Source organism: Harpegnathos saltator, unplaced genomic scaffold (genome assembly GCF_003227715.2).
Source record: "Harpegnathos saltator strain DR-91 unplaced genomic scaffold, Hsal_v8.6 scaffold139, whole genome shotgun sequence".
Taxonomy (NCBI): Eukaryota; Metazoa; Arthropoda; class Insecta; order Hymenoptera; family Formicidae; genus Harpegnathos; species Harpegnathos saltator.
In genome coordinates, this window is record NW_020229916.1 from 707,603 (window position 1) to 720,965 (window position 13,363).

Here is a 13,363-nt window from a genome sequence, read left to right on the forward strand (position 1 = left end):
AAAACTGATCTCTTCGCGGAATCGCCGTAGTTTTCAGCCGCGAAGAAATTAGCCGGCGACGCTTCCCGCCGCCGCCGGTCTCCTCTTTAATCGCCACCACGAAGCTAAAAGTGAATTCTCCGTCGCTTTGTGCGCTCGTCGCGTCCTCCAAGACGGAATATTAATGCGCGCCACGAGTTTTCCGTAAACAGGAAAGTAATTAAAACAAAACATAGCCTTTGTCGCGCGGAGCGTATTAAAGGCGGATGAATATCCGCTCGCGTCGCGCGAAACGCCCTCTAGACTGTTTATAATGCGCAAATAATTTATAATAACGCTGAAAACACGCGAGGTAGATTTTTATTCATAATTATACGCGTCGCGCGACGCAGGAGCGCGGAAATCATTCAGAGATTTGCAAGAGGAACAGAGAGAGAGAGAGAGAGAGAGTTGCGTGTATATCAAACATTGCATTAAATATAATTCCGATTTCTCCGCTGTTTTCCCGCGCGCAGAATTCCGCCTGGGATTTTCCTCGCGATCGTCCAGATTGGACTTCAAATATTAAAGTCAAATATTGCATTAAATACGATTCCGATTCGCCTGTTCGAAATTCTATCTCGGTTTTTACCGCGACCTACACGGATCGTACAAATTGCACTTCAAATATTAAAAGTAAATACATCGCGTTAAATATAATTCCCGTCTCTCTCTCTCTCTCTCTCTCGAGCGCTTTTTCACTGCGCAGAATTCTATCTCGAATTCTGTCGCGACTTATAAATGGTCGAAAGCGAGCTTTAAATATTAAAATCGAAGCATCCTTGAGAGACGAGGAACTGCACTCGATCGTCGTCTTTAACGAAGTAACATTGATCCGCGCCACGACGAGCGAGCGCGACGCGTTTTTTTCGAAACTCGCGTGCAGTCGCGCGGATGGAACGTAACGCTCATTCACGCTTCTGAACTCTCGTCTCTGCCGACGCAATTTTCTCGGATTCGCTCGAAATATCGCATATCCGCCCCGAGCGGGCGTACAAAATGCGGGAACACTCGTTCGCGAACATTCGCTTCTTCATCCGCCGCGTTTCTCTTCCTCTGTCGCACCGGCTAAATATTTCACGCTTATTCTCCTCACCTTATGCATTATTCATTCGCATCGCGCGTCGAGCGGGCGAACTGGTGCTCGCCGTTTTCAACGTTCTACGACCGATATTATATCGGCCGTCGCGTTCGCGTCGAGAGCGGATCGATCGCGTAACGTCCGCCGCACAGATCCGCACTTTCTTCCCGCTGACAAAAGGAACGTCATCGCGCTTCGTGTCGCGGGCGCGCGTATGACGCGCGTAAGAACGTCGATGGCTCCTTGTTCGTCGGATTGACGTGAATATGAAAGCTCTGAAAGCAAACGGCACGTACGTCAGTCCGGTGAAAGAAAAAAGAAAGAGAAGTCTGGACACGCTTATAAATTGGGCCGATCCTTATCCGGGTGGCCGCTCGTTCTCTCTCTCTCTCTCTCTCTCTCTCTCTCTCTCTCTCTCTCTCTCTCTCTCTCTCTCTCTCTTTCTCTCTCTCTCTCTTTTGTCGTTTATTATTTGAAATTGAAATTAACCGCTCGCGAAAGGTGAACCGTAACGTTAAAACGTCGAAATGTCGCGACGTTTTCCTCTTCCTTTTCTTTTTTCCTTTTTTTCTTTTCCTTTTCTTTCGCGAATTTTTCCTTGTACCCGCCCTTGAGTATTGACTTGTTACCTGTCGGTGAACGAGGCGGGGCAATTTTTTTTTTAATACACGACGACTCGGAACGTTCTCGACAGAGACGTTGATATATTATTGACGGAGTAATAGCGAGGAGAACAGACTCGGGAAAATTGTACCGTCAACGAGCTTTCGTTTGTTCATCGCAGCATGGAGACGAGTCGTTTTATATTCCAACTCAGATTTGCATCTGCGCGGACAAGAGCACCCTGTCGAGTTGATAGAATTAGTCAGCAGCGTCGTAATTGGGCTAAAAAGTTCATTTCATTCAATAGCAATGTATTACTGACGATCTTGTTATTGTTCTTGATCTTGTTATACATCTCAGAAAATATTAGGCAAATAAAAAAATGTTTCAGACGAAAGTTGTTCAAATTAACTGATAGAAAAGGTTGACGTAATAGAAAATGGGATTTTCATTTTTAAAATTCAAGGTGATAAAATTCAAGGTGATGCGTCACTTAAAAAATCCTACAACTTTTGTATTTAATATTTTTTTCTGTCTTACATATTTTCAAAGTTATTCAGGTGGCCTGTTTTAAGTGCGTCTCACCCTGTATATATATATATATATATATATATATATATATATATATAATTAATATAACGTTTGCCACATGTGCAACATATATTAATGTATATAATCATGCCCGAGTTGTTAAAATAATGTATAATGCATTAGTTTCGATGATATTGCCGTTGAGCCAACAAGACTTTCACTCCAATTACGGCGCTGTTGAATAATTCTATTGACTCAATTCTATCGACAGCCCGACAGTCCGCGTTCAGGCATCGCGCGTTAGCTGCTTTTGATCTTTCCCGATCCCGAAGAAACAAACCATGACACTGTTCCACCGCACTCGTCGAACCGCATCGACAGCCTCTCGCGACTTTCCTCCCAACATTTTCAAAGCGCGCTCGGTGCGCCATTTTTGCCGGGACCTCGGGTATCCCTGCGATCAAAAGGTAACAGCCGGTCTCGATTACGTACCTCGGGCGATTTAATCAGCCGTTGCGATTTAATCTATCGCGAGGGCGGGTAATCTCGCAATCATAAGCGAGCGAGCGAGCGAGCGAGCTATCCGTCGCGCCGCTGGCATTTCCGCCTGACGTCTCCGTTTCCGTCCGCTAACGACGGCTTCACGAGCCGGCATTTTCACGGAGAATGACGCATTACCTCGCTTGGAGTCCTCGCGCACGTCACATGCAGAATCCGCGAGGTAAAAAAATGCGTGGGAGCGGGAGGAAAGGCGGCACCGATCGAGACGAGACGAGGCGCGAATACACTTCGAATATTCATCATCGGATTACCGATACGTACAAGGCGGTACGAATAGCCGTTGGAAAATTGCTCGACGCGCCGCGCCGTCGCGCGAGAGCAGCGAAACTTTCGCGCGATCTGTCAGCTGGGCGACTACATATCGGGTGAGTGCGAAAGTTTTGCTGGGTCTCGTGACAGAAAAGTATGGGCCAAGTAAACTTATTAGAGACGATTTATTCTATTCTACCAGATGATACGTGGACGTATAATGTGTCATTGTTTACTCTCCAACGGCAACGTTATACGTCCACGTAAGTCCACGCAAGTGCTGCCATAAAAGCGGATTAATCGCGACGTCTTCGTGGAATTCATCCAAACTTTTGCACTCTCCTAACAACGCGGCAAGAGGACTTCTGCGGCCTCTCTTTCTTTCTCCTTCTCCCTTCCTCGAGGTGCGATGGCACACGTAATGCGTCCACTCACCTTCTTTCGCAAAATATAAATCTTAAGATCGCTCTGATGGGCGCTGATGAGCCACCTTGACCCGGCTGTGAAGTCATTTTGTCCGCCAGAGACCTCAGAGACCTCCAGAGATTCTCACTGTCCATCTTTTTTTTCTTTTTTTAAATGATTGAATGATTGTGGCGGGTACTTGAATATACGAGTACAAACAAAAGAATATCGAGATATATTTTGACGAAGGATTCTGAGGGCTACACGGTGCATTTCTCAAAAGATTCACCCTCATTCATCGCCTTTGAAGGGCATAGCGGGGGGTTTTTTTTTTTTTTCTAATTTTTAAATTCGTTTAAAAATTTTAAAATTTTAAGGGAGCAAACTTTGGACATCGAAATTCGTCCAACTTTGTTCGCGTCACTTTTTGCAACAAAACACGTCTGTGCGGAAAAAGATCGTTACATATGCGTTAAGCGAAACTCTTAGGATTCTCTGAATGCCCATTATTATATATGAGCCACCCGATACATCTATTTCGTTCCACAAGCGCTGAAAATGTTGCCGGCAAGGACAGCGGCAGCACCAATTTGCCTTCTTCAAGGTTCACTCCGCTACATCACAAAGTCCGCCGAGTGAGAATCAGTCTCGAAGCGCCGCGGTCTCGATTTATTATCAGCGGGCAGGCGCGTGGCCGAATAATCGAGGCCGCACGTTGATTACACGCGACGGCCGATTTCTCGGGCGTGAAGCGCTTGTGCGTGGAGTCCTGATCGATTCTGTGAGAGTGCCGCTGACAGGATCACTCCAGCCGGAATTCATTCCATTGTGCGTGAATGGCGCAATCATCCCTGTTCGCGCTCGCGTGCCGACCGAACATTACAAGAATTGAATGACGCATTGCCTCGCATTGTTCTTAATATTGCGGCGCGATTACACGAGGATAAAAAGTGTCCGGTACATTTGTAATTATCGTTATTTCCGTCGACTGCTCTCGACGGCGTCATCGGCGGCATTGAAGGCAGCGATTTCAATCACGCGGCGATTATCGGCTTGGAAAAATGCCGAATCTGCCGTTGATGAGCAGCTCGTAATTATAATCATGTAGAAATTTAGTGAAGCAGATTTTTCTTGTGCAGTTTTTTCTTACATGTCTCTATTATGCAATTAATTTTTCAAAATTGCCAAATTTTTATCACACATCATTCGCACAATCAATCGCACAAATGAGAGTCCGTTTCTGTAGACTCGACTCGAGCGAGGTTTTGAAGCCTGCCGGCGACGGATTTTCATTCGTCTGCGCGCGATGTGCGCGGCCCGGTCGTAAAAATGTTGATATTACGCTCTTACGACACGTCTGTCGTTGGGATCGCTCCCTCATCAGTCAAACGACACGTATGCGCGTAAGAAAAAAAGTAGCCGGAGCGCGCGTGGGATTACTCAGCGGAGAGAAAGAGGCATTTCTTCCTTCATCCTTTGACTCGCGGGATTTTTATTTCGGACATTTAGCGTTGTAATAAAGATTTCGCAGAGGCGCACGTTAGGCGGACGTACGTAATATTCCACAGGCTCAATCTGAGAAGGGCAAGGGGAGAAGTAGGCAAGATTACGCAAATTCTATCGGAGGAGGATTAGACACGAAGTCGGCGATAAAATCAGAGGCAAAAATCAGCGATGAAGCATTCGTACGAGCGACATGAAAATTTACTTGTTTTCTCCGAGATGAGCAAATTATAACCACAAGCGGATAAAAAACAAATGATAAAAATATTGAAAATACTGGAGATATTACATGTCGGATGTCCCCCTTCACGCGGCTCGCCGCGAGTCAAAGGAGGACTAATTAACTACGCTGGCAGTCGCGCGTATGGACGCGATTTCGACCACGTCGATTCATTTAGCCGTGGCAGCATTTCGCATTCACGCGTCGCAGTTAAACGCATTCGGCACGCTCACGCGCCGGCTTATTCGTATGCATCCGGTGCGTAGGGCACTACCATTCGCGCTTTGTTCCTGCGCCCGGCACATGCCGCACCTTTGACCTATCTGCGAAAAAGCGCGACCGCCGGTTCAATCGGAAAACAGATACGCCCTCGTGCTTGTCACATGCATCCGCATTTTCCTGATATCCCATCATTCGCTGAATCAACTTTGACGAACTTTTACTGGAATTCCGCGCGCGCGCGCGCGCGCATGTGATCGCGCTCGTAATAACACAAACAGCTCCCTTCCGAATTCGCGCCCACGCTAGAAATTACTCGCGATTTAATAGAGTCCGCCGCGGGCTGAGGGTAAAAATATATCGCTTTTTATCGTGTTATGAATGAACGCGCCTTCGTTTAAGAGCGAAGCTCGCCGCGTGTGCGTGCGTGCGCGCGCGCGCGCGCGCGCGTGTGTGTGTGTGTGTGTGTGAGACTTTGCGGGCGAGATCGCAGACCTCGTGTGCAATTCCGTCGATATCCAAGCCGAATCCGAATCGCGCCACGTGGGTGGCGAGGCTCCGCTTTTTCCACGAGAGGGGGAGGGAAAACGGAGAACGGTCTCGTACATCGATGCGGAGGGATGAGGGAGGGAGATGCCCTTGCGAGCGTCGCTCACTACTCGAAGAAAATCGATACTTTGAATTAATTGACCTACATCGGCGCCGAGCACTCGTGACCTCTCATCATTAGGCTCGCTGCGAATACCGATCGGTACGATGTGTATATACATACATACGCACACACACACACACACACACACACACGCGCGCGCGCGCGTGGCAGCACACATGCGCAGCGACGGCAAGCCTCGTAATGCGACAAATGTGCACTAATAATGATATCAGCGTTCGATGCGGATACGATTAATTAAACAAGTGGCTCGACGGGCGCGCGTGTTTGCAGAATGACGGATTTTTGCGGCGCGATGATCGCGGAAATCGAAAGTATACGGAGCGTAAATATGTAACTCGGTCGCGTGACAAGATATCTTCTCGCGCTTTCGGCCGTTAGTTTCTTCGTCACGTCGCGTTTCCCCATCGATTTGCCAAATTTAAATACGAAGGTCTGCACAGAGAGGGAACTCCTAAGGCTTTGTGCGCGTTTCCCCGTCACATTATACTCCTGCCGTTTTACCTCGCAACTTCGCAGCGGATACCCCGGCGCCGGGTATTTCGTAAGCGCTTTCACCGTGAGATCCCGTTGTCAGAAAGAGAAGAGGGAGAAACAAAAGAAACATCGCCGCCGCGCCGCGCTGAGCGTCGAGGAAAAATCGGCAAATTTTCCATTGGCACCGGTCGACATTAAATATACACCTTTCTCGTCTTCGAAACGCCCGCGGCAAACATTTGCTCGCGTTTTCGCACTCGATTCCGTCCGCGAAACTTTTCACAAGAGGAACGTCCGACTGCGGCGCGAATCAATTAGCGTGGCCGACCGGTCCGTTGCGTAAAAAGCCCGCGCCTCGGCCGTTTTGTTTGTCGTTTCGACGCTCGTACGCATCGCGCTCGAAGACATTCTCGCTCGGAAGAACGACAGGATCGAATCACCCAGGTGGTTAACGAGAAGCCCCGCAGCGCGCATTTTTCCGCAGCGTAACGCCTACCTTCTATCGTACCTTGATGCCGCGAGGAAACACGCTTGTCTCAGGTCCGTTTTTCCGCCGCGATAATTCGTGGTTCGCGACGAGATTGTCGGCAGCAATTTCACTTGCAAATTTCCGAGTGCCGGAGGAGAGATCTCCGCCCGTGTGACTGAATGGATATCGGACGCGAAAAACGCGCTGACGAGAAACGAAATATCCGTCACCGCGACCGAAAACGTTCGCTTCCGAACATTCGGCTGTTAAATTAAGGTGAACGCCCCAATTTGTGCGACAGTCGTCCTCGTTTTCTCAATGAGTCAGCTAATATGAGTCCAGAATATGTGTGTGTGTGTGTGTGTGTGTCTACTCTGAATTTTATATATCATCGGTTATGAGTTTCGAATAAAATTGGAAACTATATTAAATATCTGGAATATCACATAATTACGAACGTACTGTTGATGATCCGAGCTGTTGTGAATTTGTCGGCATATTTAAAAAGCTCGCAATTAATACCAAATGTCTATTGATTGAGTTTGCGCAGTTATTCTCTAACTTCTTCAGGACGAAGCTTTCGATGAGAGAACGAAATTAAACGTCGTTAATTCTGAGGAAATATTACAAATAATAAACTCTTTCCCTACGAATTACCATATGACGCAATTGAAACTTTAAATATTTAAGCTCTTCGACCAAATCAATTTGCTTTTAGATTACCTGGTCACCAGTTGAGACATTCGGCTTAAAACTCGATCGAGGTGACTGGGAAAAATTGACCGACTGGAAACGTTGATCCTACGTTAATCTTCTCGCTTCGAGTTTTTTCTTAGACCTCGGCAGGTGTATTTTGTAACCTATTTGTTACCGTCGCATAGGCATGACATTTAACATAACAGTTACACAAGCAATCGTTTAATAATAAGATACCGTTCTTAAAATATATACGAAATGAAAAGGTTCTCGAGATACGCAATCAAACAAAAAAATTTAAAAACGAGCAGAAACCAACTTACCTCTGACATTTTTATTCCGATCGTCATCGAAGGTTACAGAAATAGATAAACGCACGGCGTAGTAAGAAAAATTCAGTCCATTCCACGTAACGTGGAAAATATTCCGAGCGAGTAAGAAACGCTCGAGCGTTTGTTAGAGTCGGTCTGAAAAAAAGATGCCCTCGTCCGATCGCACTGTCCAAGTGTCCGCGATCGTCATTGTTTATCTAGATCTAGATTATCTATCTGTCTAAATCTAGATTATCTATCTAAAGGCGGGAAGAATCGATAGGTTCGATTGGAGCGTGCTCCGTCCGGTCGCGGAGTCTACGAAGCGCGACTGCAAGAGGGAAACCGCGGCGTTCAACAACGTCAATCGCAGCGTGATGAGAGAATTCAATCCACGACCCGGGCTATCAAGCCCGGCCGTTTAACCTCTCCTCCGCAAGGTTCAAGGGTTCACCTCGTGCTCCGCACATCTCCGGATATCACGTACCACGAGCGTCGCGCGTGATCGTCGTCGCGAGTCGTATAAATAAATCATCAGTCCTACCCCGAAATACTTTGCCGTCACGTCGCGGCCTCGGCATCGGTCGCGATCTTTCGAAACGCGATCGAAAGGCGCTCTGGACGAGCAGCAGCTCGCGTCGGGTCTCCTCGGCCTTTTTCCGCTCGCGTAAGGCTTTCCTGCTTCAATTTCCTTGATTAACCGACGCAATGAGTCAACTGAATGAATAACCTAATAAAAATGGCCTGACCGATCCCTGAGGATCCAAGGATCTTTGAGAAGGGTCCTCGGACTTGGTCGTACATTGGTATCTTCGTCGGTGTAACCGATGAATTTTCCGTCCGGGAAAAGTAGGGAAAGCTCTAATCAGTCGATTGTTTTCAGTTAGCCATTAGAGGAGTTAGTCATTACTCCTCGTCGTCGGATCCTCGTGTGTGGTCCCGGATTGATATTTCTTTCCTTGTAAGAAATTTGAATTAATTTCAATATATAAGAATGTGATGAAAGAGTTGTCGAACACCGTCAGCGTTCCGCGCAATAAAGAAGCAGACTATACATTACGAATCTGCGAATAACGAACGAAGGGTACGACTTTAATACTAAAATAAATCTAATGCGAAAGAAGAAACTTACTTCGTGAAAGTGACTTTATGCCGCTCGGAGGACCAAACGGGGAGCTCGCTTGGTGGGACGGAAAACTCCCGTAGGAGACTTCTGTCCGGTCAATTACTCCCAATCGAGTTCTAACGCGGCCGAATGTTCGGACGAACGTTTGCTCTTGCGATAACAGATATATCGTCGAGTTTATGTGACCTGAGACTTCTCTCTTGTATGATATTTATTTTCGCAACATTAAGCTTTCTCGACACTCGCCGATCGATTAATATTATACTGCCGGTCGCACACCGGGAGAAATAATTCGGCTAGCGAAACTGAATTTTCCGGGGAGAAAGCAGCAAGATCCAACGGAAAACTCGGCTGCAGGAACGGAAAGATTCCCGCAGGGGAATTTCTAATTTTCTCTCGCGAATCGTCGCGCGCGCGCGCAAAAAGACGTGCGACGAAACGTCTCGATGACGCTTCCGCGCGTCATCGAGAGGTGTCGTCATCGCCGCGCGACGACGCCGAATTATCGCGCTTGTTCAGCCGACGTTGTGCATCGGCAAAAACTCTCACGTTTCCACGAATGCGCGCATGCACATATTTTCATATCTATCGTTTACGAATGTTTTTCCCGGAAGCCTAGGAGCGCGCATCGTGCGCGCGTGATTTTGTTGCAACTGCGAATTTGCCGAATGGCACTTCAAGGTAGATCGGGGAGATAGTCGACGGAGCCGGTTTGTGCTGATATGCAAACCGCAGATAATGCCCAGCGAATTGGGAATCCTTTGTTATTAACGCGAGGAGAATTATTTTAGTTGCTCTGGCGCGCGAGCGCTTATTTTATTCGAGTAAGCACATGTTTTCGCTCATTAATAAGCTACGACGCCGCGCCGCGTCCGGCGACTATTTGTTCGCGGAAAATAGTAACATGAGAGGGGAAACAGTCGATAAACAATCAGCGAAATTACCTGCAATTAGTGGACATTCGGAGAGATAATTGCGCGAGACGCTTCAATTTGTGACTCACGACGACTTGTGCGACGACGACGACGGGTGGAAAAACGGATCGTAGATTAACGAGAGACGCGCGTTTAATTTCAAAAATCGAGCGATTTCGAAGAAGTTAGATTTCAGAAGTAAGCGGCCGCCTTAACGAGCTCTTCGCACGGCACTCGTGTCCGTCGCATACAACGATCAAATAAAAACAAGAGAAAGAAATATATTCGTGATGCTCAAATTCGCATCAAAAGTGAACGTAACGTGAAAAGTGAAAGTAACGTGAAAATAAACGTCGAAGTAACCTTTGGCAAATTTGTCGTCTACCAAGTTTCAAGGAATCGGTACAACACGCCGAATCTTTCCCTGGTCTCGGTGAGAAGAATAGCAGCTACACAAAGCCAGCCCGTTTTTTTTAGACATCCTCTATATATATATATATATATATATATTCGGATTCGCAATCACCTAAAAGACCATGCTAAGCCCGAGTCTCTGAGTAGACTCGGCGACACTTCTGCTGAATAATACATATATGTTGACGCGTCGCAAGCGAGTTTACGCAAGCCTGATTTGTTCCGAATTTCACGAATCCTCCGCGGAGGAGGACCCCTTCCCTGTCCCTCTCTCTCTCCTCCCACCCCCTCCTCCACCTCGCCTCTTGTTTTACCCCTGAGAGATTTATTCCCCTTCCGATCATCATGGAAATTTATCCGACGCCGGGAGGAGAGACGGAGGAGACTCGTCCTCCTGGCAAGTTCCGTCGCCGGGATGTCGCACAATCGCGAATCATCGATCTTGAGTCCTCTTCCCTTCGCGAGGGCCATCGGCGCCATTTACCGCGAGAGGTACGCGCGTTTCGTCACGGTCTCAACATTTAGTAGCAGTACTTGAAGACTATTTATTCAGCTGCTGCATATGCTTTTACAAAAATACAATTTGCGCTTGTGCGAAGTATACAATTTTCGGTTCGCCGAGCGATCGCCGCAGCGTTTCACCTTGGCGCTTCTTATCGTTGCAATTAGACTATGTATCGTTCACTGTGTTATCCGAGAGGCGATATGCGAATTCACTCATACAGGTACGCGTCGTAGTGTCTGGATGTTTGAATTTCTTTTCTCGCTGCCGCTTTTTTCTTCTTTTCGCACAATTCGCCGCGGTTGAACAGTGTTAGAGGAAAAGCGCTCGTAGCATCGATAATGTTATAGTAATTATTGGTAATATATTGGTACTTTGGATAGATATGTTGTATAAAATATTTATAATTTCGAATACAGTCGTCTCGATCCAGTCGATATAAACCCGAAGACTTTTCTCCGGCACCATTAGGATAATTGGTCGGGCGATTAAGAGAAGCTGTTGTACAATAACTCCTATAATATCCGTATTTATAATGCATTTATATATCTGTATGAAGTTCAGCCTGACGGCCTCCTTTGTGACGACTTTAGTGTTCTTGTTGCTCGGCGTTGCTGTGGTTGTGCTTATGTCGGTATCGTTCGACGCTGGAAACACGAGAAAACAAATGTCGATTATGCGCCAGCGAATTCTACTCTTTTAGATAACAGTGCGCGCTACACCCGCGTGTCTGTGTGTGGGTGAAATTTTTTATTCCAATTTCGGACGCCCTTCCGCGAGTCGCGAATTCGCGAGACGCGTTATCCTTCTGCGATTGTCCCGCTACGGTCGGGAAACGAATAGAAATCATCTCGTGACGCGATATCGCGTTACCGCTTGTGACGCTTGATAATAATTAACACTGCATTTTTCTAACGAGAAACACTAAGAAAAGAAGAAAAGAGAAAACGAGAGCCTCCCTCTCTGTGTTTATGCAGAGTTTATGATACGTCCGCTTTTATTGTAACGACAGTTTTGTCAAATTTGATCTGGTCTCTATTCAAGTTTCTTCTCGATTGACTTAAGGTAAATGTTTCAGTAACCGGTTTAAGCGTAGGCCGTCACAAAAATATAATATATAATTTTAAAAATAGTTTTGATATAAATATTTGCACTTATTCGAAAACTTAAGATTCCCTTAAGTTGAGAAAAATGTTTTAAACTAATATATATATATATATATAATGTTTATATATCTATTATTAATCTACTATTAATGAAATATTTACACAAAATGAAGTGCATTAATGTACCAGTAACCGACAACAATTGAAATAGGTAATGGCTCAATGTTCGGATATAATTTGTCTCAGTGTTTGACCGCAATTAGAAAATTAGTATGTGCTAATGGGAAATAATATAAATATAGATGTTATCTCTTAATGAATTTATAAAACGATTGACCATTACTTTGCCGAACCATAGATGCATACTTATTTAATTTTTATTTTAATACAAAAATAATCAAATTGAATATATGTTTTTCCGACTAATCGTCAAATATTGGAGATACATTTTTTACAATAATTATTACTTTCATTCATTATTGTTAAAATAAATAGTAAATATTTTTTTTCAAAGTGGTCGGATACTGGGACGTGTCCGGCCATTGGGACGTTTACCTTATTGCTCACAATTTGGAATTCGCCCTTCGCTCATTTTATATTATATTTTTCACCTAATGCCGGCCCAGGCTTGTTTTCATTATTGTTGGTATCTACTTAGGTACTTGTTTGTAATTTATTGCGTAGCCTAAGGAACTCACCTCAGGGAGTGAGAGTAACTCTATTCTCTCTCTCTCTCTCTCTCTCTCTCTCTCTCTCTCTCTCTCTCTCTCTCTCTCTCTCTCTCTCAAAAAGCGTCTGTTATTTCGTCAAACTCACCGGGCTGAGCGATGCTTATGACGAACGCCAGCAGCAATATCAGCAGATGAAAATTCGCGTAGCCCATGTTCCTCGCTTCTTACGATATTGCTAGACGTACACGTGTCGCACAGCACAAGGTATCGCGCTAATGAACTATGCGCGCGTACTCGGCGCATTTATAACAACGCTGATAATTACAATACGAGTCATGACTTGCCTCTATCGCTCGCGCATGCACATGCGACGTGTTTAGGACAGCCGTTCCTACGTTTTACGTTTTCATTTACGCATAAAACGTTCGGCTCTGTAATATTCCCGAAACACCCCCTCCCCCCTGCCCTCTCCGGTGTTACATCGAGCTCGATACCGGCGACGACGACGTGAAGCGCGAGCCACGAGAGGAGTTTCGTCGCGTTCAAATTTGCACCTGAACGCGCAGGCGGCCGCATTATTCCGCCCTTATCTCTCTGCGGTCGTAATTCCTATACAT

At 46.0% G+C, this 13,363-nt stretch overlaps 2 protein-coding genes across 12 annotated transcripts in view; one reads left to right on the forward strand and one right to left on the reverse strand.

Annotated features, from left to right (window-relative positions):
- Positions 1-13,363, forward strand: part of dnc (phosphodiesterase dunce) — a 302,091-nt gene that overhangs the window by 246,518 nt on the left and 42,210 nt on the right. The window lies entirely within an intron of this gene.
- On the reverse strand, positions 10,988-13,348 carry LOC105185270 (uncharacterized). Its single transcript, XM_011144617.3, has 2 exons — positions 12,892-13,348; positions 10,988-11,616 (listed from the first exon to the last, which is right to left on the reverse strand). Exons 1-2 carry the CDS (start codon positions 12,956-12,958, stop codon positions 11,282-11,284), a joined length of 402 nt encoding a protein of 133 aa, XP_011142919.1. The 5' UTR covers positions 12,959-13,348; the 3' UTR covers positions 10,988-11,281.